The sequence below is a fragment of the Phaethon aethereus genome, assembly GCF_964289735.1.
Source record: "Phaethon aethereus genome assembly, chromosome: 2".
Lineage (NCBI taxonomy): Eukaryota > Metazoa > Chordata > Aves > Phaethontiformes > Phaethontidae > Phaethon > Phaethon aethereus.
Genome location: NC_138582.1, coordinates 58,297,654 through 58,323,761, shown reverse-complemented (window position 1 = coordinate 58,323,761; position 26,108 = coordinate 58,297,654). Strand labels below are relative to the sequence as shown.

General features: G+C 43.0%; 1 protein-coding gene across 1 annotated transcript; it reads right to left on the bottom strand.

The window, feature by feature from the left end:
- Positions 1–1,207: 1,207 nt before the first annotated feature.
- Positions 1,208–25,325, bottom strand: TWSG1 (twisted gastrulation BMP signaling modulator 1; the record flags this gene model as incomplete). Its single annotated transcript, XM_082014626.1, has 4 exons — positions 1,208–2,848; positions 11,480–11,746; positions 16,059–16,158; positions 25,203–25,325. The coding sequence occupies 4 exons, from the start codon at positions 25,323–25,325 to the stop codon at positions 2,667–2,669; spliced, it is 672 nt and encodes a 223-aa protein (XP_081870752.1). The 3' UTR covers positions 1,208–2,666.
- Between the last annotated feature and the right edge of the window lie 783 nt (positions 25,326–26,108).

Genomic DNA, 26,108 nt, shown 5'->3' with positions numbered 1-26,108 from the left:
ATTTGGGTAGTTTCTTATTATATGTGTTGCCTTTTTTGCTTCCCCTTAAGTTTGGTGTTTTACAATTCTATCCCGAAGGACAGCGATAGAACTGGCTGATGCTTTACCTGGACAAGATTCCTACCCAGAAGAGTTTTTGAAGCACAGCATGTTATTAAGTATTCTAAAGCACTTATGTAGGTTGTGATTTGCTGGTATCCAGACCTAGGTGAAATAAGAGCCCCCAAAATAAATAATCATTTTTCTTGCAAAATGGAGCAAGACTAAATAAACAACCTTCCAAATTAATAGATTTCTGTCAGAAAGAATATTTTAACTGTTAATAAAATTCTGTTTTATTGATTTATGAAAAAAACTTAAAAGGAAACTACAATTTTAGGTTTGGAAAAAAGTGTTCAAGATTTAACAACTCTCTGTATTACTCTGTCCATCTAGATCAGTAACTTTTATACTTTGCTTCTGGTAACATTTGCCCTGAGAAAAATCATGAAAAAGAAAACACATGAACCGGTAATGTCTTTTTATTAAAATACTTCTTAAAACATTCATTGTAATAAAATACACTGGATGATGCTGTATGACATTTGCATATACAACAATGCTTACAGCAAACTCTAGACAGCATCAGGAACTACAAAAAGTAAGGCAAGCCCCAGAAGGTGTGCATCCTCACCAACTACTCTCAGGCCACTACAACCCAGACAACTGTACTTACATTTTTATGCTGTTCCCCACAGTGTTTCCTGGGCACCTGTTAGGCCAGCCCCCCATCCCTCCCACTCCCCAAGGATCCAAAGCATGCTAATGACCTGTAGCAATGTTTCCTATGTGTCTCCTTATCTTGGTCAAGAAGGATGATGCATCACCCTCCAGGTAAAAACACTCACAACTACTCTAACGTGTTCTTTCTCTCCATTCATTTTAAGAAATTCAAGCAGAACAAAAGATAACATGAATTGTCAAATATAGGAAGAACAACTCCTTCGTGATAATCTTTTTCCCATTCACGTCTATGATTTTTTATCACTTAATTGCAAGTTTAAAGTATGAAGGTATTCCATTATGCACTAGTTCAAAGCAATGAACATTCATCTTTCAAGTACTTCTTTACAGCTGAAAAAGAGACTGAAGAAAGTGTTATTTCACAAGAGTAGATTTTTTTATTATTATTATTATTTCACCTTATTGAAAGGACTGTATCATGAGAAAAAAATGAAAAAAACATTCAGGGAAACTTTTCAACAAAATAAATTTAAAATTACTGCTTTCATTTGTACATGGTACAGATAGACAGGTGTAACTAGAAAACAGTTTAATCCCTCTAGACTGAGGTTAGTGAGAGAAACATGAATAGTTAAATTCTTTTTCGTGTGTGCATATGCATATATGCATTTAAACAAAATTTCAAGGAGTTAAAACCCACATCATTATAAATACCAAAAGCTGATCATTAACTACTCATACACTTTCTTCTTGTACTTAGTACCATTATCAATGGAGACCTAACTGGGTCATATGTAACCATCAACGCATTCAAACTCTTACATAGAAAAAAGGACAGAATATTCTAAATTCAGAACATCCTAATTTTGCCTTTGCAGACACATCTTCCCTTCTTCAGTGATGACATTTTGTGTGGGGGGAAAAAAAAAGAACTACATTTTGGAATAAATATTCACAGCAAACTACTAAATGGGAACATGCCTACTGCCAACTGCTCAACTGGTAACCCTGAACCACTTACTAGTTCATGTCATTTTGTTGTTCTTTATTCATTTAGTTGTTAAACCCATAACAACCTTTCATGTTTCCTTTACTGGACTGAACATTCAGGGAATAAGCAACCCTAGAGAACAGTGCAAAAGGAGGGAGATGCAACTGCACTTAACAGCTTCATTTTGGTATCTAAGAGGAGACTGAAGAGATTTTTTTTTTTTTAAATATATAAATTACTTAACACAGGCTCCAATGTACTTACGAGAGCGGGGCAAATGAAACTTGGAAGAAAAGTGTCCCATACATAGTGTTTTGTTGGGCAGCCCTTCTAAGAAGTTAGGATTTTATCCATGACAGCCCATGCACTGAACTTGAAGAGAAAGCATCAATTTTTCTTCTTCCCCAAATATAACTTTCACAATAGAAAGCTAAGCTCAAAAACCGAAAGATAATAAAGTTAAAAAACAAAACCAGAAACTAAAACCAAAAAAACCCAGCCCCTAAAGAACAAGCAGCCCCCTCCAACCTAACAGCCATTTAGTTATTTGTTGAACTTAGTTGATGGGAATCTCATTACCGTATTCTTAAGGTTTCCCTACTCTAAACTACAAGATATACTACATTCTGAAAACCTGTATAGTCAATACTTTCAAATCAAAGGAAAACAATCAGAACAGCAGGGATGAGCATGGCTGTACCATTTGAGCAGAAATAAAGAAAAATAAACTTAAAACATAGTGTTGAAATTTCTACTAGTTAGCCTTGCTTAAATGAATTACAAAAAAAAAAAAGAAAAAAGTTTTCAGATTTTATACATCTTTTTTTTCAACCAGGTACATTTAATTGCAACCAGTAGGCACTCCACCAAAAGGCAGTATTTGCAATCCCCGTCTCTTTATCCGAGAGAGATTACTTTGGCCTCAGTATCGCTATATTACAATTTTCCTGCTTCAAAACATGCAGTTCATACATTTTACAGTTTTACTGCCATAGTCGATGCATTCTGGCCCAATACACTCACAGCAGGCGTTGTGAAACCATCGGTATTTGGATGCTCCCATGGACTCGCAAGAGATCTTGCACTGATGTATTGACATGCAGTCATCAAAATACACCACAGTACACATGTGTTCTAAACCAAGAGGGGGAAAAAATTTGGTTTAAAAGGTCTTAAAATATTTTTAAAGGTTAGTTAAAAATCAATAAAATGTGCAGCTTTTGAAGTAGGATTGCAAATCATCGTGACTATGAGGCATAAAGAAAAAAAGGTGATAGTGAAAGCAGAGAGAAAAGACAGAGGCCCAAGGTGTGATCTGCCAACTTCAAGTTTTCAGTGTCTACAACTCAACCTGTTGTCTGCTCTGCCTCTGGATTAATTTATTTCTATAGTCACAGGCAAGAATGGGTTTTTTTGTGTGTCCCACGGTTATGAGGGATACCTTTTAAAGTCTAAGGATGGGCTATGCCAAAATAAGAAGCAAGCATGTGTCTTTTGAAGGTAATACCTTTATCATCAAGATACCACTTTCACAGTTGCCAGCAATTATTATATGCTCTCATTAAAAAGTTCAGTTTTAAAGAAGTTTTTTAAAAAACACCAAAAGCCACTTATCTAAATGTAAACACTCCCCCAAGTCAGCAATATTCTTAAACTACATTAAATCACAGAGCTAGAGAATCCCATTTTCCTCAACTTGAAACTGCACTTTTTTCTCCTTTTTATAGCAACAATGCCAGCTTTACTACTAAGATTAAGAAACCCCTTCTGCCCGAGCATCGACTCTATTCTGCTAATATCCATGCAACTACTTGAAATGCCATGAAGTTTGGTGGTGCAACCTCCAACTGAAGCTGAAGCATTCACCACAATTATAAAACAAAAACAACCCTCCCCAGTCTACTTCCAGTTCTCCAAGCTGACAGATTCTACCAACTTTCTTCTGTGCTGACAAGGTGATTACACCATAACTTTGTTCACCCTCGAAAGGGCCTGCACTGCATCACATTTACCCCCAGCATAACGGGGCACGCTTTGGGGAAAAGCACAACTGAAAGCTGTCGACAAACATGAATGTCTCACCCGCACACATCAGACAGATTTGTAAGCAGGGGGTGTCAAGGGGCTTTCTAGCCTATTACTACTTACGGTGCTTGGATCCAGGAGAAACATACTGACCTACATTCCAACATGGATTAGAAAAACATAATACAAACACAAATGTTAAATCAAGACAGTGTTGGTTTGTTTTTTTATGATTATGGAGATATGGAGAAGGGTGAGTAACCAAAGGACTCCCAGAGCAGTGTAGTAGTTAACCATAGCATTTATTCAGTCTCTTATCTGTGAGTAAGTCTTGGGAGGCTGAAGTGCACCAGAACCTCCCCTTCAAAACATTGGTGCCCCACAGATTAGCAACCTCAGTAGTATGCACATCTCATGGCAAGCTCCTAAGGTGAGGTCCAAAGGTGAGTTGAGGCCACCAAGGCTCTTCAACACCCCACAAGCCATCAGATCTATGCAGTCAGTTTCCCCAGCACCAACAATAGATGATCTCTGGGCACGTGGCAAGGAACAACACAACATAGCAGAGAGCACAATGTACCTGCCAGCTTTCCTGTGGACACGTCCTCCTCCTTCACATATGGAAACCATGCCTACCCTTCTAAGAATTTTCATTTGTCAAAACACATATGGGAATGTCAAAACATGAGGGAACCCTGATCACTGTCAAACTCTTTTACTACTACATAAACAGCTGCAAGAGGGTCAAAGGACATGCTGCCATCCCACTGAAAGCAAGAGAGAATTAACTGCCTTGTTCAGGCTCTGAATTGATGTACACTTCTTGCAGACACCGTACGCAATGCAACAGGCAATAAGGTTCTTGGGGAGGAAGTGCAGACCCATAGCTGAAGCAGTTTTCTGCTCCCAGGAAAGCCGTGCTGTGCGTAAAGCTGCAGTTGTCCACAAAATCTTGGAGTACCTGAAGTACTGCTGGGAATGTCAACAAAATATACTGTGGCTGTGTATGTCCCATCCCATTTTTGGCACTGCTATTTCTATGACCCTTTATAATAAAGCCTGAGGCACAGCAACCAGAGAAAGAGTTCTCAGAGAACAAAACCTCTGCCTAAAATGAACCAACATATCTCCTGCTTCAATAAGGACACCTTATTCACAGAGGAGAGGGGAAAGAGCAAAATGGAAGCGTATGCTGTGGTAGCACTGAGCATCAGCCAGGTGTATACCCGAAGTCCTCAGCCAAAGCTGAAAAGCAGTAAGGGGAGGCAGCCACCACAGCGTCATAGTCAAGGAACCACCTAGGTGCCACACAGCAGCTCCATCTTGTTACAGAGAACGCACAAGGACTTGACAACATTTCATCACCAGCGACAAAAAAACTAAGATTGCCTGGGTCCCAAGAAGGAGCATATGCCCTCCATTCTCAGGAGGCCCAGGCACTCCCAGGTATCTGTCCCCCTCACTCCTCACAGGAGGTTTTCAGTGGAAGAGCAGGGTGTGAAAAAGTAGAAGTGAGTCTCCAGGCAGTGTCCATCACGAGATCGAAGCAGCAGTGTCCCATCAGTCATCCAGTTCAGTGCTGGTGTGCAAGCACAGGAATCTTACAGAAGCTTCTATAATATATATAATACTTCTCTAAGAAAATATATATAATACTTCTCTAAGAAGTATTCATTCTCTTTATACCCACTTGCTTAATCTCAGTTCCCTCCTTTGATGCCTTTTTAGTAGTTTTCTTCTCAAGTTTGACCTTAAATGCCATAAATAAGGTCATTCTTAGAAGATGTCAGCTGGAGGCACACAGCCTCTGCCCCGACACAGGCAGTCCTGGCTAATCCAGAAAGGTTTCTTGCTGCAAAATCAGCTTTTGAGATGCCATCTCCACCTGACTGACCCAATCTCCGGATCAGCTTGAGAAAGCAAAATGACTCATTGCTCTCTCTAGACAGTAGTGGAAAAACTCTTTTAAAGAAACCAGAGTGCTCTCCCAAGGATGGCTAGAAGTGCTCACTGCTATCATATTGATCACCGCACTCCTACTTGCAACATGCAAAGGAAAGCCAGTAGGTCAGGAGAGGCTGTCGGGAAGGTTCTGCACGCTCTGAGGTGGGTTAGCTGCTCCCAGCGCTTGCATCCTGTCTTCACACCAGAGAATGACCAGTCCCGTCTGTGTTAGGAAATGCCTGTGTTCACCTTTGTGTTAGCCTCATCTGTGACAGTACCAGTTCAGAAGTTCTGCAGAAGTCAGAAGAGCAGCTTATGCCTGCTGAAACTTGAAATAAACCTCTTGCGGAAGAAGAGCATGTCATTTCTAGGATGCAAAGATCCATGACACTGAACTACCTATGCCTGAAGTTCCTGTCTGCTGCTCAGTGGAATCCAACCAACGTATGCGCTACATTGGTGGCTCAGGACACAGACGCAGCCTTGTGGAAAAGCAGGCTGTACCACAAAGAGTGGAGCACGTGTACGGCAGCATATAGGCACAACTGTCGTACCATCCCTAGAAAACCAAGCTCTGGTCCTCCTCCAGCAGCAGTATGTATGAGGCAGCTAGTGGCTCTTACTGGCATCTCCTCCTAGTAGTCTCGCCTCTGCTATTCCTCCGACAGCAGGGCTCACTGTCCAGGCTTGGTCTACCCGAAGGCTGTCCTTCCCCTTTTACTCCTTGTAGCTGGAGATGGCTAGTCCCAGCTGTTCCTCTTGTCTTCAGAGCAGCAGCATCCAGCTTTTAATGCACTGCTGAGAATCCCTATGGTAGTTCTGACATACACAGAGACACCATCTAGCTCTTCGCTACAAAGACAACTGCTTGGCCCTGTTTTCAAGCACCATCTCCTCAGAGGATTGAAATGCCCAGAGTGACTCCCTCCCCATGAGGACCCACTCAGCCTGGCATGTTCCCTCTGTGCATCACACCCCAGCTGGAGGCACGTAAGCCTTTCTTTTGCACAAGTGAAGATATCTCCAGGGGAAGGAGGCTGGAAGATGGGCAGCAGCAGGCCCATAACTCTGGCAGAACCAGATAACAGCAGTCAGGCCCTGTGAGACTGCAGAGACTGGTCTCCTCGACCACACTCCGACCAAAATGTGAACCAAAGCCAAACCTCAACCTTATTAAGGTGGCAGCAACAACCAAGGACATTAATCTTGACTGACTGGAGCGTGGAGAAGAAAGTTTATTTCCGCCTGCACACAAGCCAAGAGGATTAGGTCCTAGAGGACCAGTCCAAAAATGCTGCGAAGGGGAGAGGACAGACTGTACACAGCAGGCCAGAGCCAGCAGTAGACCTGGCTGGTGCCCAGTAGCTCTCGTAAGCAGCTGGAGGACATGCTCCATTGTATACACTACCAAACCGTTCCTGAAGTCTCGCTCGCTCCAAGACTTGCCAGGTCTGAATGAGTCACATTGGCCAGGGTGCACTTTGTTCATCAAGGGACACTCCTGGTCCCCTCCTCAGCAGCCTCTGTGTGCCCGTGTAGATGCTGAATCACTGAAAAAAGAAGAGTTCCTCGCATCATTCCTCTTTATAGGCTTCAGAAACAGGTACACAGGGGAAAAAAAAAAATACATACCTACAGGCTCAGTTGGGATCCGGGAGAGTATTTAAATTGTTTCACAAACCTAATTACATAGTCATCACTTGGCTCCCTCAGTGTAGATAAAAATGATGTTACTTAGTGCAGCAACAGCTCTTTCATCTGCATTTTGCCAATTTTCACACAGCGAGGACTACAGACTACAGGTATGGGGAGGGAGAAGGATGCATCAGCATTCTTTTTTTTCCAGAACATGAGTTTCTCACTTTTTTCCCCCCAATTCATACTCAACGAAGGTTATGTAGGAGAAACAACAATCACGTCTAAATTCAAAATGACCAGAAGAAATGGACTCATGTTTCTGTCAAGCTTTGCTACAATACTGTCTATGCTGCAAGTGAGATCTGTATTGGTGCACTACGGAAGAATTTAGCAGCTTGGAGAAGACAAAACAATTCAGTTCTTGTAAGTTAAGGAAAAATGCCTATCTACAAGATGAAAAAGCTTTCCCAGTTAATGACAATTCCCAGTATGCTTGGTGCTATGTAAGTTCAGTTGTCTGCTGGTCTGTTTATCGGCAGCTCTAAAAGTACTTTAAAAAGGTAACTGTCCCTTCAGCAGCCATACCATCTCATGCCGATCAGAACTTATAAAAGAAACATTTAAAAAAAAAAAAAAAAAAAAGACGTTTTCCTAGAGTCCCTACTGAGGTAGGTGCCACTTTACTGCATTTGTAGCGCTCCTCTACCTGGATGGCACTGGGGGGAGTGGAAGCGCAGCGTGGACGCCATCCCCCGTGTCACCAAGCAGCGTCAGAAACCCTTAACTACTACAACACGGATTTTTGTTTCATCGGTCGCCAAAAGATTATCTAGTTCCCCTCTCTCGCCAACATCCTGTCATCATCTGAAACAATTAAGCTTATTTAAACGTCTGAACTCACAGTTCAGAGCTCTGAGGGTATCAGCTAAAAGCAAAGGAAAAAGAATAAAGTATAAATGTAGCTCTAGATTAATAATCATCGCAATCCTCTCTGAAGTAGCAGTTCAAATGCCAGAAACTGCTGATGGGAAGAACGACAGCAGCGCACACATACTTTGGCAGCCGGAACATTAAAAGTCAATTCACAGGAGGAAAGGGAAGACACTCATTAAGATAATAACGGGGAAGTTCAAGGCCTGCCGCACGGGATCTCGGTAGGCTGGGGTGAGAAAGGAATGCTTTATATCCCACCGCACCCCACCTCCTCCCGGATCCACAGCTGCCCTCCCGGGCTTCACGGTGCTCAGGCACAAAGCTCGCTGGATCCTGCAGCTGCTGCTGCTTTTCCTGGCACCCACCCAGAACTGCATCGAGCAAGTCTGGCACCCCAGACCAGCTTGACAGCGGGTCCCTGCATGAACGCATGCTGAAATTAAAATCAGAACCCAGTTAGGTGATGTGACAAGGAGTATTTCTAGGCAGAGCCTTCCCAAATTTTGGGATGTATTCCAGAAGACAGCAGAGAGACTACTTACCAAAATCTACCTCTCCTTAGCCCCTCTCACTTTACAGGCAATAAAAGAAATAGGCTGCTGCCAGCACACCATGTTGGAGTGAAGCACGCCAGGAGCCACAGAAGCACCACAAAATGGAGGAGGCACAGCACTGTCAAGAAACCATTAAAGCATCTGTGCTCCCGCTCACAGGAATATTCTTTGAAATCCCTGAATGTCACAGCCTTGAAGACAACTGCTTAGCAAGTCACCCGAAGGACATCTCCATTTGTTAAGATCTGCCCTTACGCCTAGCAGCACATCTGGGGAGAAGGAAAGGGTAAAGAGACGATGGTCAGGCTAAGCTTGTATTTACTGCAGCTGAGCACGCACACATTCACAGGCGCAGGCCCACCCTCCACTACCGTGGTTCTAGCACATGCTAGCTTGCTAAACCACAGCGACTCGACTGTGTGACTGAACTTCGCATGGGCAGAAGCCATCAGACTCCAGGAACTTCCTGGGCTCCCTCTCTGTGCCTGTGCTCACTAGGGTCTTTGGCACTTGACCTACCACCCCTCCACCTTTTGGTTACTGCGTCCCCATTGAACTCATTAAAAAAAAAAAAAAAGTATTAAAACCAATGCCGCAACCTGGCTCACGCAACATCCAGCACAAGAGGTACAATCCCCCAGTTGTCCTTGCTTCTACCATAAAAAACATCAACTGACCAAGCCAACTTTTCTTTCCACCTTCTCCTTTCTCACTGCTCGAATCATACGTGTTTTTATAAGCAAGCTTTAATATGACTTCTGTAAAAGAAGAGCACTACAAAGTTATCTACATTGTGGCCAAGAAATGACAGACTCCTCAACAGGCTTACATATCTAGATACTTAAAAGTTTAGGATGTTGACAGCCATCTTCTACCTTTTCCAGTTCTTCACTGATCACTAAGATGGAGGATGCATAGCCAATGATTACAAGAACAGTTCTGACCTTTATTTCTGTTCTAAGTGTCTACTGAAGCCCAAAAACCAGTGGCATTTGGTAACTATTTCCAAATATAACTGTTGTTTTTGGACTGTCATTATCCCAGTGAAAGCACCCTCAACCTAATCTCCAACACGTTCTTAGTAAAATAAATTGAGACTTTTGACTAAGAAAAAATTGCAGTGTTATGTATTTGTCTGTGTTGTTAAACTCAAAACTCCTCCACACCCTTGAGATGCAATGCAAGTTCCAAGTTTAAAACAAAACTATCATTAGACCATCCTGCTGATATGGCAGTAAAGGACTGTCAGGGAACAGCCATCTGGGCCACTGTACCTATGAACAGTGGGATATATTCAAGATTGTTCCAAGCATAATTTTTTTCCCCCGTGTATAATTTACATCTTTAAATACTGGTAGTGTTTGCACACAGGGCTTTTTGTGGCTTGTCATTTAACATGGCTTTCTGCATCATTCTCATGGCGAGCAAGTGCTTCAGTAATGCCAAACACATATGAATGAGATGTTCTCTGACCATCTGGTTTCCCAGTTCTGGAATTAATTTATGTTTTAACGTGCCTTAACCAAAGGAAATCAGAAAAGTTGCCATTACGGTCCCATTTAATCAACAGCAGTCCTACTCAGAAACGTAACTAGGTTAAAGGTTCACAGTGGTATGGAAAAGCAGCGTGCCCATCAATTACGGAATCTTTCATTGATAAGATAAAAGAGCCATCACAACAGCAACATATGGTGTTACGAATATTTAAAGTGTGTGTTGGGAAGGAAGCAAGGCATTAATTACACTAATAAAACAAATCAGATGCTCTTTTTTGCCTGTTAAGCAGCAATTTCACTACGAACTGCTTATGAGATTTTTTTTAAGCCTGATGTAATGATTTGCAGGGAAAAGTATTTCAGGTTTAGTATGGAAACCAAGAAGCAGAGAGTATTTTTCTTATGCCACTGTTGTCACTACCTCAAACTTCTCATCTTCACCCCTGCCCCCAGCAGACAATATTCTGAAGTCTGTCCTCTAAACTGTAGGTAAGAATATAAAAAACTTGATATAAAACAAGACAAATGAGTCTGTAAGTTGAACCCTCGCCCCCAAACTGCTTATTTTTAAGATTGCCTGTCACATGTCCCTCCTCAACATAAAGAGCAATCTTGCTAATCTTCCTCAGGTTTACTATTAATCCTGGATTTCCTACAAACCATCCTCCTAAAGAGTTCAGGTTATGCCAGCTCAGAGAAAGAAAGAAACATCTAGTCCAGATACAATGGTTTATGGCATGTGGCTTTCTCAAACCTCTGAAGCCATGCATTTCAGTTGCCTACCTCTGCACTGATACAAGATTTGAATTCGTTTTTTGGTTTGTCCTGTTTCCTAAGCTACAGGTAACTGCTTCGAAATCAAAGAACATACCGTGCCGGTGCATGTGAAATAACGTGAACAAACTGCCTCGTGCCACCAGAGGAATTAGAGATAACAAACTCATGTGGTTCAGCACCTCCTAAGATCATCAGACACTTTAACACCATCTTCCATGTTCCTCAATACTTTTGCCTCACTCCTTTTGTTACGTCACGCTCAAAATAAGACTGAATTTTTCAGCCTTTATTCAGAGGGAAAAGGAGAAGCGAGCACAGACAAGCGCAGAAGATGCACCGAGAAGGCTCCTGGAAGGGACAAGAGGAAACGCTATCAATTTAGACACTATACTCATTACCTTTGTCACTAGAGTAAGGTGCGTGGACGTTGTTGCTTGGAACAGAGACGTTCTGATGCTGTGGCTGGTTCACTGTTTCTAAAAAGGAAACGAGGTTCTCATGGTGCGACAGTTCTTCTGCCACAGGGAAGGAAACGATATTCCAGTTCAGCTGAGTATCCCCTTCTGTCAGCGCTCGGAAAAGGGAAGGAATTGGTTCATGCAACTCCTCGACAGTGCTCTTGGATGTTGGGGGAGTGTCACTGTAATTGCGCGGATTGCACATACCTGCAGAGGAACGGAACAGTAAGTTACACGAAACTCCCTAAGCTCTTCTCCTTGAAACAGGCGGGAATAATTAGAAAATTAAAATTGCTTTTTTTGTTAAGCAGAACAGGGCCCTTTCATACATATCCCACTCTTAGCTCAACAGCAAGTGCCACCAAATACAGCAGGACACGCTTTCTGTAATGGCAGGTTTCAGATCCCTGCAGACTTCCACAAAACACACCTGTGACTTGTGAGATCCAAGTGAAAAGGAAAACCTCATCTAAACAGCACTTTGCTTGCCTTTTTATGCTAGCATTACAGTTTAGAATATGAAGAGCTCAACCAAACGTTTGTTTCCCCTGGGAAAAAAGTCAAAGCACAGTATAATCGATACTAGCGTAAATCTGGAATGAAAGCTTACAACTGAATGAAGGTAGTATCTTGACAAGTCCTGAGGTACCTGAAACTTTTGATCACAATTCAAGTATTTGGTCTCATCCGCTGCAACAATGCACTAGATCTTTTTAATCGTCTGCCAGAGATGCAAAGATCACTATCAGGAGGGAGCCAGAGTCTGAATTACTTTACCTGCTTAGAGACAGCTGAGATGAACCTTGTTTTGCCACTTCGTTGGAGGGGTCACTCCAGGCAAAATGCTTATTTCCAGGTTACCTCTTCCTTCTTTTTCAACATATTTTGTGGTACTTTTTTTGAAACCTCATAATCTTTTTTCTCTTTGTCACTTCTTACAAAATGTTTTTGTAATGTGCAATGCAGGTGCCAGTTTTTCAGTAACCATTTAAACACTAACATTTATTACTAGCAATGAAACTCAAGGGTATCTTGATTTAATCCAAACATTGAAACCACCAAGATTAAAAGGCAAAGTTGTATCTGCATAGGTGTTTAAACTCAGAAGCCATAAAAGACTACTAGAAGTCACCTGGCAAGAGACAGACGAATCCATTTTCCTCATGTACATCTGGATATCGTTTTGGGTAGTTTCACAGACGCGGTCTTAGACAGCTACTGCTGTAAAGTACACCAATCCTTAAAGTATCAAAGCGATACAGGACATAAATGTCCAAAGTCTACTTGCCCCACACGAGCAGAGAAGCATCTCCTGCCCACAGATACATGAGAACTCCAGCTTCAGAAACAGTGTTTAACTACAGCCTTATACAAAACCACAATCTTTTCGATCTAGGTAGATGGATTTCCATAATGAACGAAACAGACTGAAGTTCGTCCATGACTATTAGCATGAGATCTGGCAAATCTTAAGCCAGTGGTTAGCATTACCCACATTTAATAATCGGAACAACACAAGATAGTCTGGGTGAGCCAAGTATTAGGTAGAAGGAAAAAAAAGAAAGCCTCTTCTCCAAACAACATCAGGTCACACTGAAAAATAATTCCACTTACACAAACTTCCTACCATGAACAGTTATTTTCCTGCTCCTCTCAACTAGGTTTGCTCTTCACAGATGTTCCTGGACTCACTGCTTTAATCAAAAATTGCTATCACTGCAATATTACCTTTTAGTAAGCACTTGGAATATTCACTATAAAATTGTAATAAATGATGCCCACCTAAAATGTACATTAGGAAGATACCAGACCAGGGAACAGTTTTGTACAGATACATCAAGAGATGTACACTTTAACTGATGCAATTCTATTAACGCTGGGAAATGGAAATCAGTGAGTCTTTCTAGAAGCTCCCTCTGTCAGGTTGGATTCAGGAAATAAATTTCACTGATAAGAAGGACACACAGGAAAAAAATAACATCAAAATTGTTTATCAAATTACTGCAGAATGTGGACAGTATGTGTGCATATCAATCCAGTATGAAAATATAATCTTAAGGTGGTACCAAGAAACCATTGCTCACAGTTTAATGGGTAACTGCTCATTGCACAAAGATCCTCCTCTCCTACTATTTTTTGAAAAGTATTTTAATAATTATGATTTTATAATAGTTATTATAATATAGTAGCTTTGGTTAAAGCAAAAATAAAAAAGCTTAACTTAAGAACAACTGGTAAGGAAAACATGACTGCTTTGGAAGCCAATGATTTAAGACAAAATTTGATAACCAGAATTTAAAACATAACTATGCCAATATGATAGAGCTAGGTCTCCTGCAACTGAAACACAAATGTATTCAACTGTAACAAGCCATGCAATAATCCTTTCAATTTAAGTATTTTTCCTTCTTTTGTACCCTCCTCTTACCCATCTTTTACTACATATTGTTACTGAAAATCCAAGTTCCCTTCTAGCATCACAGTCCTCACATGGAGATTTTAGCCAGCCCACAGAGTTGTACACAGTCCTATTCCATCTTTCTTAAATGAGAAAATGCAGAAATGGGCTACTGAAATGATGGAAGGAGACAAGCCTTTACACGAGGGACTAGAAGAGCTTAACCCAGAAAGCTTAGAAAAACAGGAAGGGAGGAACCTGCTGTTTTCCTCCCTCTTCTACTGTCTTGGTCCCTCTCAGAGAAAGGAGAGAAGATCCACAGAAAACTCAGGACAACAACTGACCAGAAGCAGAATTAATGCTGGAAGGTAGGAGGTAATTCCTGACCCCAGAGCAGAAATGACCCAAAAGACATGACAACCTATCTGCTTTTACATTAGATGTGATCAGCTTATAAAGACACTTAAATATCAACTTAAGTATCAGCAAGGAACTGTCTCCAGGAAGCTGGGTATGGCATGCACTCCTGTTTCCTCATTTGAGTAAAGCTACAGCAAGGATGACCCTACACTGAAGAGAAGAAGAATAGGACCTTACCATAGAACCAACAAGGTCTGAGGCACCCACAGAACCATCAGGAAATGTTTTAGTTTACTCGGTACTGGGAAACTGAACCTGAAACCTCATTAACTTATCTCCTGGATAACACCATAGGAAACAGCAGCAGAACAGTGAGTAATCTGCAAATTTAGAAAAAAACCCGTGTGTGCACTCAGCTTTTTTGCTTCACAATCCCAAGAGGTAGGTTCTTCCTCTCCCTACAAGAGATTGGCCTTGCTTTCTACAGCAGATAATAGTTCTGAATTAGAGAAATAACCTACTATCCTATTCCCCACCCCTATGACTGAAAATGATAACAGTACACGTTAGTATTACATTACAAAAATCAAGACGACATGGAAAGGACAAAGGGGATGGCAAAAAAAGGAGATATATGTATATTTTTCACTTTTCAAGGAGCTCACTAAAAGATTTTAGATCAAATAGGGAAAACAAATTCTAAGACCTATTTCTAAGTGTATATCCTCCACAGGTGCAGGGGCTGAAAATACTTTATGCCATTGGGAAGAATCACACATGTGCAAGACCATGCCCCTTTGCTGCTTACTGAAAGACAGTAAAGCAAAGGTAAGCTATCCAGAACCAAGCAAAACGCAGGATGTGGGAAAGCATGTGCACATCATGATGGAACAGGAGAAGCAATGGACTGCACTGAAAAGGAGCATTTTGAAGCCAACCATCTTCGTGAATTCAGAGAAGACCCAGCGAGCCAGAGAAGCTGAGGGCAGGTACAACACTCAGGACACATCCCTTTCATGGAAGCCAGGTGGATTTTGAATGGCAGCAGAGGGAGACTTACAGCAACCACAGGAGGATGAAGCTTTCAATACATTTAAAACAAGAGATGGAACTGGATTACATCCTCCTTAAGCAGGGGCAGCATTTACTTGCAGATATCTGGAATCTCTGAACACTACCTGTTAGTAATGCTGTTCTTGTTAAGACTGTCATCTAATCCTACAGTAAGGACTTCTATGCCTCTCTCTTAACCTCCACAAAGAGCTCTTTCTGCAAGTAAAAGCACGATGAAAACACTGGGCCATGCATGTTGACTACTAGATTCACAAGGGAACTCAAGGGAACAGTGCGCTATCCCTACCAAGTGTCCCTGTGCGCTACCTCTCAATCCAGTTTACAGCTAGAAACCTCTGTACAGCTTCCAACCCCATGAAGGAGGTGCTGCACAGTTTCCTCAAGATGACAATTCAGAAAGGAGTTTGTGTTGGAATGACATTAACCAAGCAAAACCTGGACTACCACCGCCACCCACTCCACAGAGCAGATACAGCCTTCAAATGTTTGCTTCCCCACAGTAGTTTATTTAGTACCCACAGAATGAGCTGTAAGATGTTTAAAGCACAGATTCTGTCCCGATGTTTTACTTCTATTATAAGACTGTTAGCTCAGCATGTGGCAGGAGGAAGCAATTTAAAAAAAAAAAACAACCCAAAAAAACCAAGAAAAACAAAAGAAGAAAATCCCAAACAAATGCAAACTTACCAACACAGTCGCAGCACTCATCCCAAAGTGTGCCCAGGCAGAGCATGCACTCCTTGCAGCAGGAACAGTTCCCTTCCCCAGGGCGGCACTGACACAGCTCCTGAAAACAACAGAAACTCATTACACCACAGCAACCCCAGATGCAAAATCCTCACGCGGCACAGCAATTCCTCCTCAAGCCGCAACTCAAATTACGGCATTAAAAAAGCTTAGTACGCTAATACAGTGAGTAAACGGTAAAACAGTTCCAGCCAAAGAACCGATCTTAGTTTACAAAAGGATTTTTTACAAGTTTTTTGGGTTTTTTGGAAAGAGAAGTTCTAAAGACAAATCTGAAGTCGGCTAGGAAGCATTTAAAAGAGAAAAAAAAAATCCTATTCATGGGAAAGGTGCATGTACTTCCACGTATGCCTGAATTTGCAAGTTCTTTGAATGTTTTTCCCATCACAACAGGAAATTCAAAGAAGGATGTTTCTTTATATATAAGGAGTACGCGTACGCTATAATTTAGCTAAAAAAAGAGGTTACTGTAAGCAGCCATGTGCATACTCAAGCAGATACACAACACCTACTGTCACACCTATTTGTGGATTCTCAGAGGAACTTACTCGGCTAAGTGACCTGACCACAGGATTTTGTGCATCTCGGAATGCTTGTTACACACCGCTCTCCATTTGTAGCACTAGTGAACTGATCAGGTTTTTTCCTCAGGCCCAGCTGATTCATTTTTTCTATTATGAAAACGACTCTCTCCCTCTTCCCCCCAAAATCGACACCTTGGGATACTTCCAACACTTCTGGAGCCTCTAGAAAGTGAAACGGTATGCATACAGATTTTTCTTTAACTGTTATTAAGCTAGAAAAACAGCAAAGGCATGGAAGCAAGACAACAAACCTTTCTCCTCATGTTACCGAAACCTGAAGGCACTGGTTTAGTAGTTCTGCTGAAGACACACACTTGTGAACCTCAGAGCATGGAAATAGCCTACATGGATGAAGGAAATCTAAAAAACAGGCGGTCTCCTTCCCTCTAGCTCAAATCTGTACTAGTAATTCCAGTTCGGCCAAAAGACTGCAGCTACGTGATGGTAATATATGGGCTTGGATCACGCCATAGTGCAAAACGTGGACAGCCAAGAAGTCCCATTTGGTTGTCCCGCCTAAGAATTTGGTTTTGATGACGTCTGCCTAACTATCACCTTACGCACAACTGGTGAGAAAACAAAATCCCGTTACTGGAAACGCTGACCACGGGATCCTTCCCACCCCCAGCTTTACTGGAAGAGCCACCGGCAAATCTCCGTGACATGCCAGACTGGGGGGACGTCCACCCCTGCCCTTTGATCCTGTTCTCCAGAGGCAGGGGAGGGACACGCCGCGGTGTGGTCGGGAGACACATGTGGACAGGAGGGAAGGGCGGGAAGATGGTTTGGCATGAAATTCTCCTAACCTGGAGTCGCCACCCGAGGCTCCACCTCAGCTAACCACAGCCGGGTCAGGGACGCCGCTCCTTACGGGCAGACACAGGCATCACCCTCAAAGTCTTTCTGTAGCGCCTTCGGAAGAAAAATTCCATTTTTTTAAGTAATTCTTTGCCTGCTGCTGTGAAGAAGCATCGGGTAGGGAAGAAAGGAGGCCTTTTTACACCAAACACCGTGAGTGAGTTTGCAAGGCAAGGCAGAGAGATGCAGGTACCAGCCCCGCTCTCTCTGTATTCCGCAACGCTGGCGACTGCCCATCTCCGCAGCCGGCAGAGCTGCGCGGGGATCTCCCGCACCAGCTCGCGCGGGCCCACGGAAGACCGACAAGCGCATTTCGGAGGGTGAGGCCAGAGCAAGGGGGACAGGGCAGGGCTTAAGAATGCAGCAGATGAAGCTGCAGGGCTCCAAGTTCCAGACTGAAACTGAACACCCAAACCTGCCGCAGACACGCTACAACGTACTAATGCAGTATAAATGCACTGATCTCATTGATAAATGCATTGATTCCTCCCTGATGACAAATCTTCCTGAAGCCAGCAAAGAAACAAAATTCACACACTCCTGCATGTTCTACGTAATGCCGAGAAATGCCGTCGCCCGCAGAGTTTGATGGGAACCGTTTGCCCTGCGGAGCGACCGAGCGCGAATGCCGTCGTGTCCGCGTGCATTTCTGCAATATGCAGCCTCGCTACGTCTTGAGTTTGTATTTACAGAGTGGAAAACTAGCAGGATTTTTTACTTTTTCATCCTCAAAGTTATTAATGTCACCTATTACTATGCTGTTTCCAAGTGAAAGACGAAAAACAGGCTCATTAATATACAACTTTTTCCACAAGAGGAGACACCACAAACTTAGAAAGATGACTTATGTGAATGAATGACGCATTTCTAAAATATTTATCTTACCACTTGAGAAACAGATTGTGTCAGCCTTGAGAATAAAAAAGCCTGAATAAAACAACTTTAGAAACAACCATGAGTAAAATACTGTTACCTTGGCCAGAGTATAATATTAATACATATCAGCATTAAAAATATCCTGTGTATTTGTTCTTCAGCAGCAAAACTGCACAAACAACTTTGTACTTATTAAAGACATTGCAACACCAACAAGTCAGTATGTGGGAGGAGGCGATTCTCCGTAAACTATTAAATGCAATGTACAAATCAAAGCCAGGAAATTCACTAGATTTAAGTTGTTTCGGTTTTATAGATTGTACTGCTGTGAGTCTAAGAGGAGTATTCTCACTGAATTAAATGTAACCTTAAATTATACATTTGCAACATAGTAAAAAAATTCTGCTTAGCTTCGATACGCATAAGCAGTAGCTCAGGATAGCATCACCATACCTACCAGTATTTTAACAACTTTATTTTTATAGGAAGGGCTTATGAGCAGTGTAATTTTTTATTTTCTATTTTTTTAAGCTTTTTTTTTTTTTTTTTTAAAAAAACTTGGAGGGATAGGAGGGAAGAAAGAGCAACCTCATTAGTCTTCTGCACAGTTCTCCAGCTCCCCCCTTCTCAGAGTTCGGCTGTCTCTTCAGGGCAATAACTGTATGTTTTTCCATGTATGTGTTTGCACATACATGGTTTCCTTAACCACTCTGGAGTCCTTCTGCCTGACTCATCCACACTGGATACTTGTACAGGATACATCTTTTTAAAAGAATGCTTACATGAGACGTGGGTGAAGCGAGGCAGAATGAGAAACGTTCCTTGTTGATAGCTGGGGGTGGCAAGGCGTCAGTGGAAGAAAAATATTACTCATAAGTGAACCTGGCAACTTCCCAAGCTGAACAACTGAAGGTGCATCGGAGAATGTATTTTGCCAGGCAAGGAATAAGCCTAAATAGCACTAAATAGGAAGCAGGCATGTTTGTACAGTAAAGATACTTCTGCTCCAGAGAACAAATAAAGATTTTTACACGGTATTTAGCATCTGCATTTTTTCAAAGCTTTCTTGAAATGGCAGAGACTATTTTCTCAGTGCAGCGAAAAACAGGACCTGAAGGCATTTGCAACAGCTTTACAAACTGGAAGGGGGAAGTGAAAGAAAAAGAGTTAATGTTTTTTCCTAGAACAGTTTAATAACAGAAATCTCCTGGAAGCAAACCAGCCAGAACTGTTTTGTTAACCCAACTGTGTTACGTACTACAGCTACAACACACACACAAGAAGTAATTTTTAGATGCCTAAGCCCTGAAGTTAAGGAGTGGTGTTTATTTCATGCCACAGGGCTAAAATGTCTTGGAAATCCTTCCAAGCTGACAAGTTTGTACACAAGATTAACAGGAGGTGAAGACAAAGACGAAGAGAGATTTTCATCAGAACGATACTTGCACCAGCCAAGGGGACCGCAGGCATGTAGCGTCTGGGAGAGAAAACTCTGTATTCTCCGGAAAACAGTCCCTCTTTAGAAAGACCTGAAACCCATGCCTGAACTAGAGCACCGCTTGTTTCCTACATACAGCTGTAGCTGAAGAGCTGCTGCCGATGAGGCAGCAAAGCTCGGCTTCCGGCACAGCACGGACGTCCCGCCCGCGCCCGGCTGCTGCAGGTAGCTTCGCACCGCGAGAGCCAGCCCGGGGCTCACCTCGAACCCGTTTGCGACAAACAACTGCGGGAACGTCCCATCCTAGAGGTTTCTGCCTTCAAGGGTTTCCTCCGTGTTGCAAGGACACAATATACGCCTCCGCGCCGCCCAGCGAGCGTTAACTGGCCTCCTCGTCTCCTCCACACATGTAAACACCAACACAACCCATGCGTCCAAGCCAACAAACAGACGTGCTAGAACAAACACGGCAATACGCACGTCGTGCGCGCCCAGGGCTCGGTGGCCTACCTGAAAAGCAAGGCAATGGTCAGCTACCGACTTCAACGCCCCGATCCCAGACACAGGGGAAGGTGCTACACCCAAAGCCTTCACGGAACCTGATTTTGTGGTCCCACTCTGCCTGCGCTCCCAAGTCTTACCCACAACTCCTTCAACAACTACAGGAAGTTTTTCCGTGAAGGCTAAGCTTGTGTGGAGAGACACCTGAAGCCATCTTCTTACAGGCCTTTGCTTACAGAAAAATAAGAAGTAGACTACGAGAGCACCAATTAAGCTAGGGCCTCAAGATGCAAAAGGAAAGCTGAATGCGTGCGAGTTGTTGATCTCATGTTCTGTTCTGGATCTAACAAAATAAATATTTATGTAGGGACCACCCTTAAGCACAGCAGCTCCTAAGGAGTGGCAGTAATGACTGTACTGACTTCTAGCCATGCTGGCAAAAATATTTATGTTAACTGTATGCTTTTCGAGAGAGGAGGCCTTTTGTCTCATTATGCCTCTAAGAAAAGCGGCTTCACTTTCTGCACGCAGATGCAGATGACAAACATTCACATTCTGTCTGCTCCCCAGTTGTCTCCGAGTGACATTATCTTGGTTTCAAGCCACAGATTTTGCCAAACTAGAACAGTTATAAGAATAGTTCAGGGAAAAATGTTGTGCGATAGTCAAGGGAACTCACTCAACACAGCAATTTATTTTTAAGTTCAGATTTCTCCAGAAGGAAGAGTTTAGAGGGGGGAAAAAAAAAAAATACACGGATATACTCTGCTTGTATACCTACCCAAGAAATAACACGCACTTCACACAGCAGTGCGGCGCTTCTGCCACAACAGCGCTGAAGATTTAAAACAAAATTTAAAAAAAAAAAAAGCCAGGAAGAAAGATGACAATCGCTGTAAGTCAATGCGTTAGGAGTCTTCATATCCACAATCAGACTAGTCTGACCTGATCTGTTCTGCTATAAAGAATGAATACTGACTGGTATGTCAGGCCCGTTCGCAGGAAGAGCGCAGCCAGACGGTGAAAACGAACAGCGGCATTCCCCCCTAACTGTACACAGTTCTGGGTTACTTCAGGGTCTTGGGGAATTGCGCACGATTTCGGTTTTAGGCAAACGCTTTAAAAAGGGGTTTCACATCACCCGTACGAAGGAAAGAGAGAACCCACCTACAGCAAGTAAAGCAGCAGAGGGGTGTCTCTGCACGCGCGGAGCTGCGTCGCTACAGCCGTGCCGACATACCCCCAGTCGAGCACAGCCGCAGGAGCCACCTTATCCCCAGCCGAGGAACGACTCCGGTAGCATTACCCCCGCTCCTCCTGGGCTCTACTCTATTCAGATGGGCTTGTAAAAATGAAGTTTAAATGCTGGGTGTCCCAAGCTCGACTCTGATAAAAGGTAAGTGGGAAGGAGACGCCTGTACTTTTATGGATGGTAGAGTCCCTCAGCGGCAGAGGAAAAGGAGACAATAAATCTTCCCTGTTTTTCCCTTCATCTCCATTGATCTGGACCAACTGCTTTCTCCTGAATATGTATCAACACATCCGCACCACTGTGCTTGCTATTTAAGTGCCTCGTACAGCCAGTGACACAACTGGCATCTTACTTTTTAAAGGTTTCAAGCCCAGAGGCAACACAAAAAAATGCAAAAGAAGGAACTTTTTTTGCATCGGTTTGTCACAGTGCTCAATGCCCAACGTACCAGCAAAAACACTGACATTGTCTTTGAAAATGCAAAAGTCAAAAGCCTCTTGCTTGCTCCTGTATTTAACAATTCTACAGACCGTGGATGAGTTAGAAGCAATGGCAATTTCTTTTCTTTTTTTTTATTTATTTTTTAAAGCAACGGCAGTGCAGAAGCCAGAAAGACAACAGTTCATCCTACAGTCATCCTACTGTAGGATGAATTATCTTCCTTCGTGAATCCAGCAAGTATTTTTATTTGTGAACCAGACAATTGTTATATAGAAGTCAATGGAATGAAGTAAACATGGAAATGCTTCATGCCACTTCTGCATCACTTTTCATACTGTGATCATACATTTACAGTAAACATACTAGCACATTACCAGCATATGATATATGTGCTCTCTGCTTTTGCATTTCCAGTCTACAAAGAGGCAGTAAGAAATGGTTTCTTTTAAAAAAGCTGCAGCTGACCCCACAATTTAAGAAGGATGTGAAGGTCACAAGATCATAGAACAGTCTGGGTTAGAAGGGACCTTTAAAGGTCATCTAGCCCACCCCTCCTGCAGTGAGCAGGGGCATCTTCAACTAGATCAGGTTGCTCAGAGCCCCGTCCAACCTGACCATGAATGTTGCCAGGGATGGGGCATCTATCACCTCTCTGGGCAACCTGTGCCAGGGTTTCACCACCCTCGTTGTGAAACATTTCTTTCTTCTACCTAGTCGATATCTGCCCTCTTCTAGTTTAACACCATTACCCTTTGTCCTGTTACAGGCTTTGCTAAAAAGTCAAGTCCCCATCTTTCTTATAGTATTGAAAGGCTTTACGCACTGAAAGGCTGCAATAAGGTCTCCCCGGAGCCTTCTCTACTCCAGGCTGAATAGCCCCAACTCTCTCAGCCTTTCTTCATAGAAGAACCTCATGAGGTTCACACAGGCCCATTCTTCGACCTTGTGCAGGTCTCTCTGGATGACATCCCATCCCTCAGGCATGTGAACTGCACCACTCAGCTTGGCGTCATCTGCAAACTTGATGAGGGGGCACTTGGTCCCACTGTCTGTGTCATTGATGAAGATACTAATCAGTGCTGGTCCCAATACGGACGCCTGAGGGATGCCACTCATCACTGATCTCCATCTGGACACTGAGCCATTGACCACTACCCTCTGGATGCGACGATCCAACCAGTTCCTCATCCACCCAACAGTCCACTCATCAAATCCCTCTCTCTCCAATTTAGACAGAAGGATGTTGTGGGGGACTGTGTCAAAGGCCTTACAGAAGTCCAGATAGATGACATCGGTAGCTCTTCTGTGATGTGGTCACTCCATCAGAGAAGGCCATGAAGTTGGTTAGGCAGGACGTGCCCTTGGTGAAGCCACGCTGGCTGTCTCGAATAACCTCCCTGCCCTCCCTGTGCCTTAGCAGAGTTTCTAGGAGGATCTGTTCCATGACCTTTCCAGGCACAGAGGTGAGGCTGATGGGTCCGTAGTTCCCAGGGTCCTCCTTTCTACCCTTTTTAAAAATGGGTGCAATGTTTCCCTTTTTCCAGTCACCTGGACTTCACCAGGTCCTTGAATGTGTCCAGAGGAGGGCAACAAAGCCGGTGAAAGTGCTGGAAGGAATGTCCTCTGAGGAGCAGCTGAGGACTTTGGGCTTGTCTCGTTTGGAGAAACAGAGGCTGAGGGGCGACCCCACTGCTCTCCTCAGCTTCCTGAGAAGGGGACATGGAGAGGGAGGTGCTGATCTCTTCTCCCTGGGATCCAGTGACAGGACATGTGGGAATGGTTCAAAGCCGTGCCGGGGGAGGTTTAGGCTGGACATGAGGAAGCATTTCTTTACCAAGAGGGTGGTCAGACACTGAAAGAGGCTTCCTAGAGGGGTGGTCAATGCCCCAAGCCTGTCAGTGTTTAAAAGGCATTTCGACAATGCCCTTAATAATTTGCTTTAGCTTTTGGTCAGCCCTGAATTGGTTCAGGCAGCTGGACCAGACTCTTTAGAAGGAACTGTTAGAATAGGACAAGGGGTAATGGTTTTAAATTAAAAGAGGGCAGATTTAGACTAGACATAAGGAAGAAGTTTTCCACAATGAGGGTGGTGAAACCCTGGCACAGGTTGCCCAGAGAGGTGGTAGATGCCCCTCAAACATTCAAGGTCAGGTTGGATGGAGCTCTGAGCAACCTGCTCTAGTTGAAGGTGTCCCTGCTCACTGCTGGGGCGCTGGGCTAGATGACCTTAAAAGGGTCCCTTCCAACCCAAACTGTTCTATGATGGTCTTAGTCTGTTTCTTTCACTGTGTGGACATTACATACAGTGAGTCAAAAGCAGCAACTGGATTTGAGTTTAATATCGATGGCCTACAACTTCAACTTGGACGCATTTTGGTTTTTTGGGGGTTTTTGGTTTGTAAGGTTTTTTTAAGGTAGACCCGCACGCTTTCAGAGCTTGCTCATTACCATTAATGGCCATAGGTCTCTCCGGATCAAAAAGCTTTCCCAAGTGCACCTCAGGACTCCAAGACAAAGTTAGGTCCCTACTCATGTTAGTTCTCTCACGTGATATTTTAGGCATCTTTTCATTGACTCTACAAACCTGATGTTATGGAGACCATCAGGCATTGACGACTGACCCTCTGCCCGGGCTGGTAGAGTTAAGAAAGTGGACAGATAGTTAAGGGGAACAGAGAAGGGGAACATCTCAGAGAGATATGGGAACATTGTAAGCACATTTGAACTGCTGATATTGCACTTATCTTTAAAAAAAAAAATTGTTGCCCCCAGAAACCTTTCTAATAAAATGTCTGTTTTAAATTGCTGCTTGTTCATAATATCACTAATAAAGAAGAAAGAGACAAAAACTAACAGCGTGACTGGTAGTAGCTTCTAACAATAATCCAGCAATCATAATCCACTAATTGAAAATGTTTCCATTAAAAAAAGAAACATGCCCATATACACATACACCTAATATTATCTATAAAATGCATGTTAATCTGCATTTATATGTGCAGGAGACCAAATTAACTTCTTTAAAAAGACACTATGTAACATAAAATACAGTTATTTGTATCACTGCATCTTTTCAAGGCACAGCTTCAGAATCTTAAATGCTTAAAAGCGCATAAAGGCAAGGCGACTTGTACCTGTATCAGGCATTTGCTGACATCGCTAGCACAGAGAGCCTTATTGCAGCCTGTTGACGACTGGATCCACAGCAGGAACAGAAGGACAGTGACCGTGGGCGCCGTGACGTACTGCGACCTCATGTTTCCTGCAGGTGAGCAATTTTCACAAGTACTTCAACCAGCACTGAAATAAAAAACAGGAACTGAAAAGGCTACTGGAACACAAGTTAAATCCTACTTCCCTTCCCCCTTGCAACTCCTTCAGTAAAGATTAGTATTTGGGGAGGAACATCAAATTGGGGTGTTTAACAAAAAACCCAACCCCTCCTGCCCCAGCTGACTTGTTTATTTGAAGCGTTCTGCTATTGCACTTCTGGGATAAAACTGCAATTAAACTTAAGGTGAACAATCTTGAGTTTTCAATATCAAATACAATACCCTGTAAGTAGTGATGATAAAAAATTGCCTCAGAAGAGAAAACCCACCAATGAAGACCTAATTCTGTAAATGCATAAAGCAGACAGATGGGTTTCGTGTAGTATCTCCTCAGGCTAAAGGTACACTTAGGTGCCTGGGACCAAAGATACACAGCAACCTTCTACAACGTGGAAGGTAGGTTGCCGGGTCATCTTTGAGGTAGACAGACAGTTGTTTTCATACCGACAGTTAGATGTCACAGAGGCTTTCAATTCAATCACAAAGTTATTAACTTCTTTTTTAAAAAAATACAGACACTAGCATCTAAGAAAAAGCAGTACCGGAGACTTTGAACGACGTAGCTTTCAAGAGCCACACCAGCGACTGGAGTCAACCGGAGAGGGGCATCTGCTACTTCAAACAGACAGAAGAACTGGGTTTGCCCAAAGCATTCCGCATTTTCCCCCTCTGCAGAAACCCAGTGCCTCAGCAGTGGCACTTGCTACA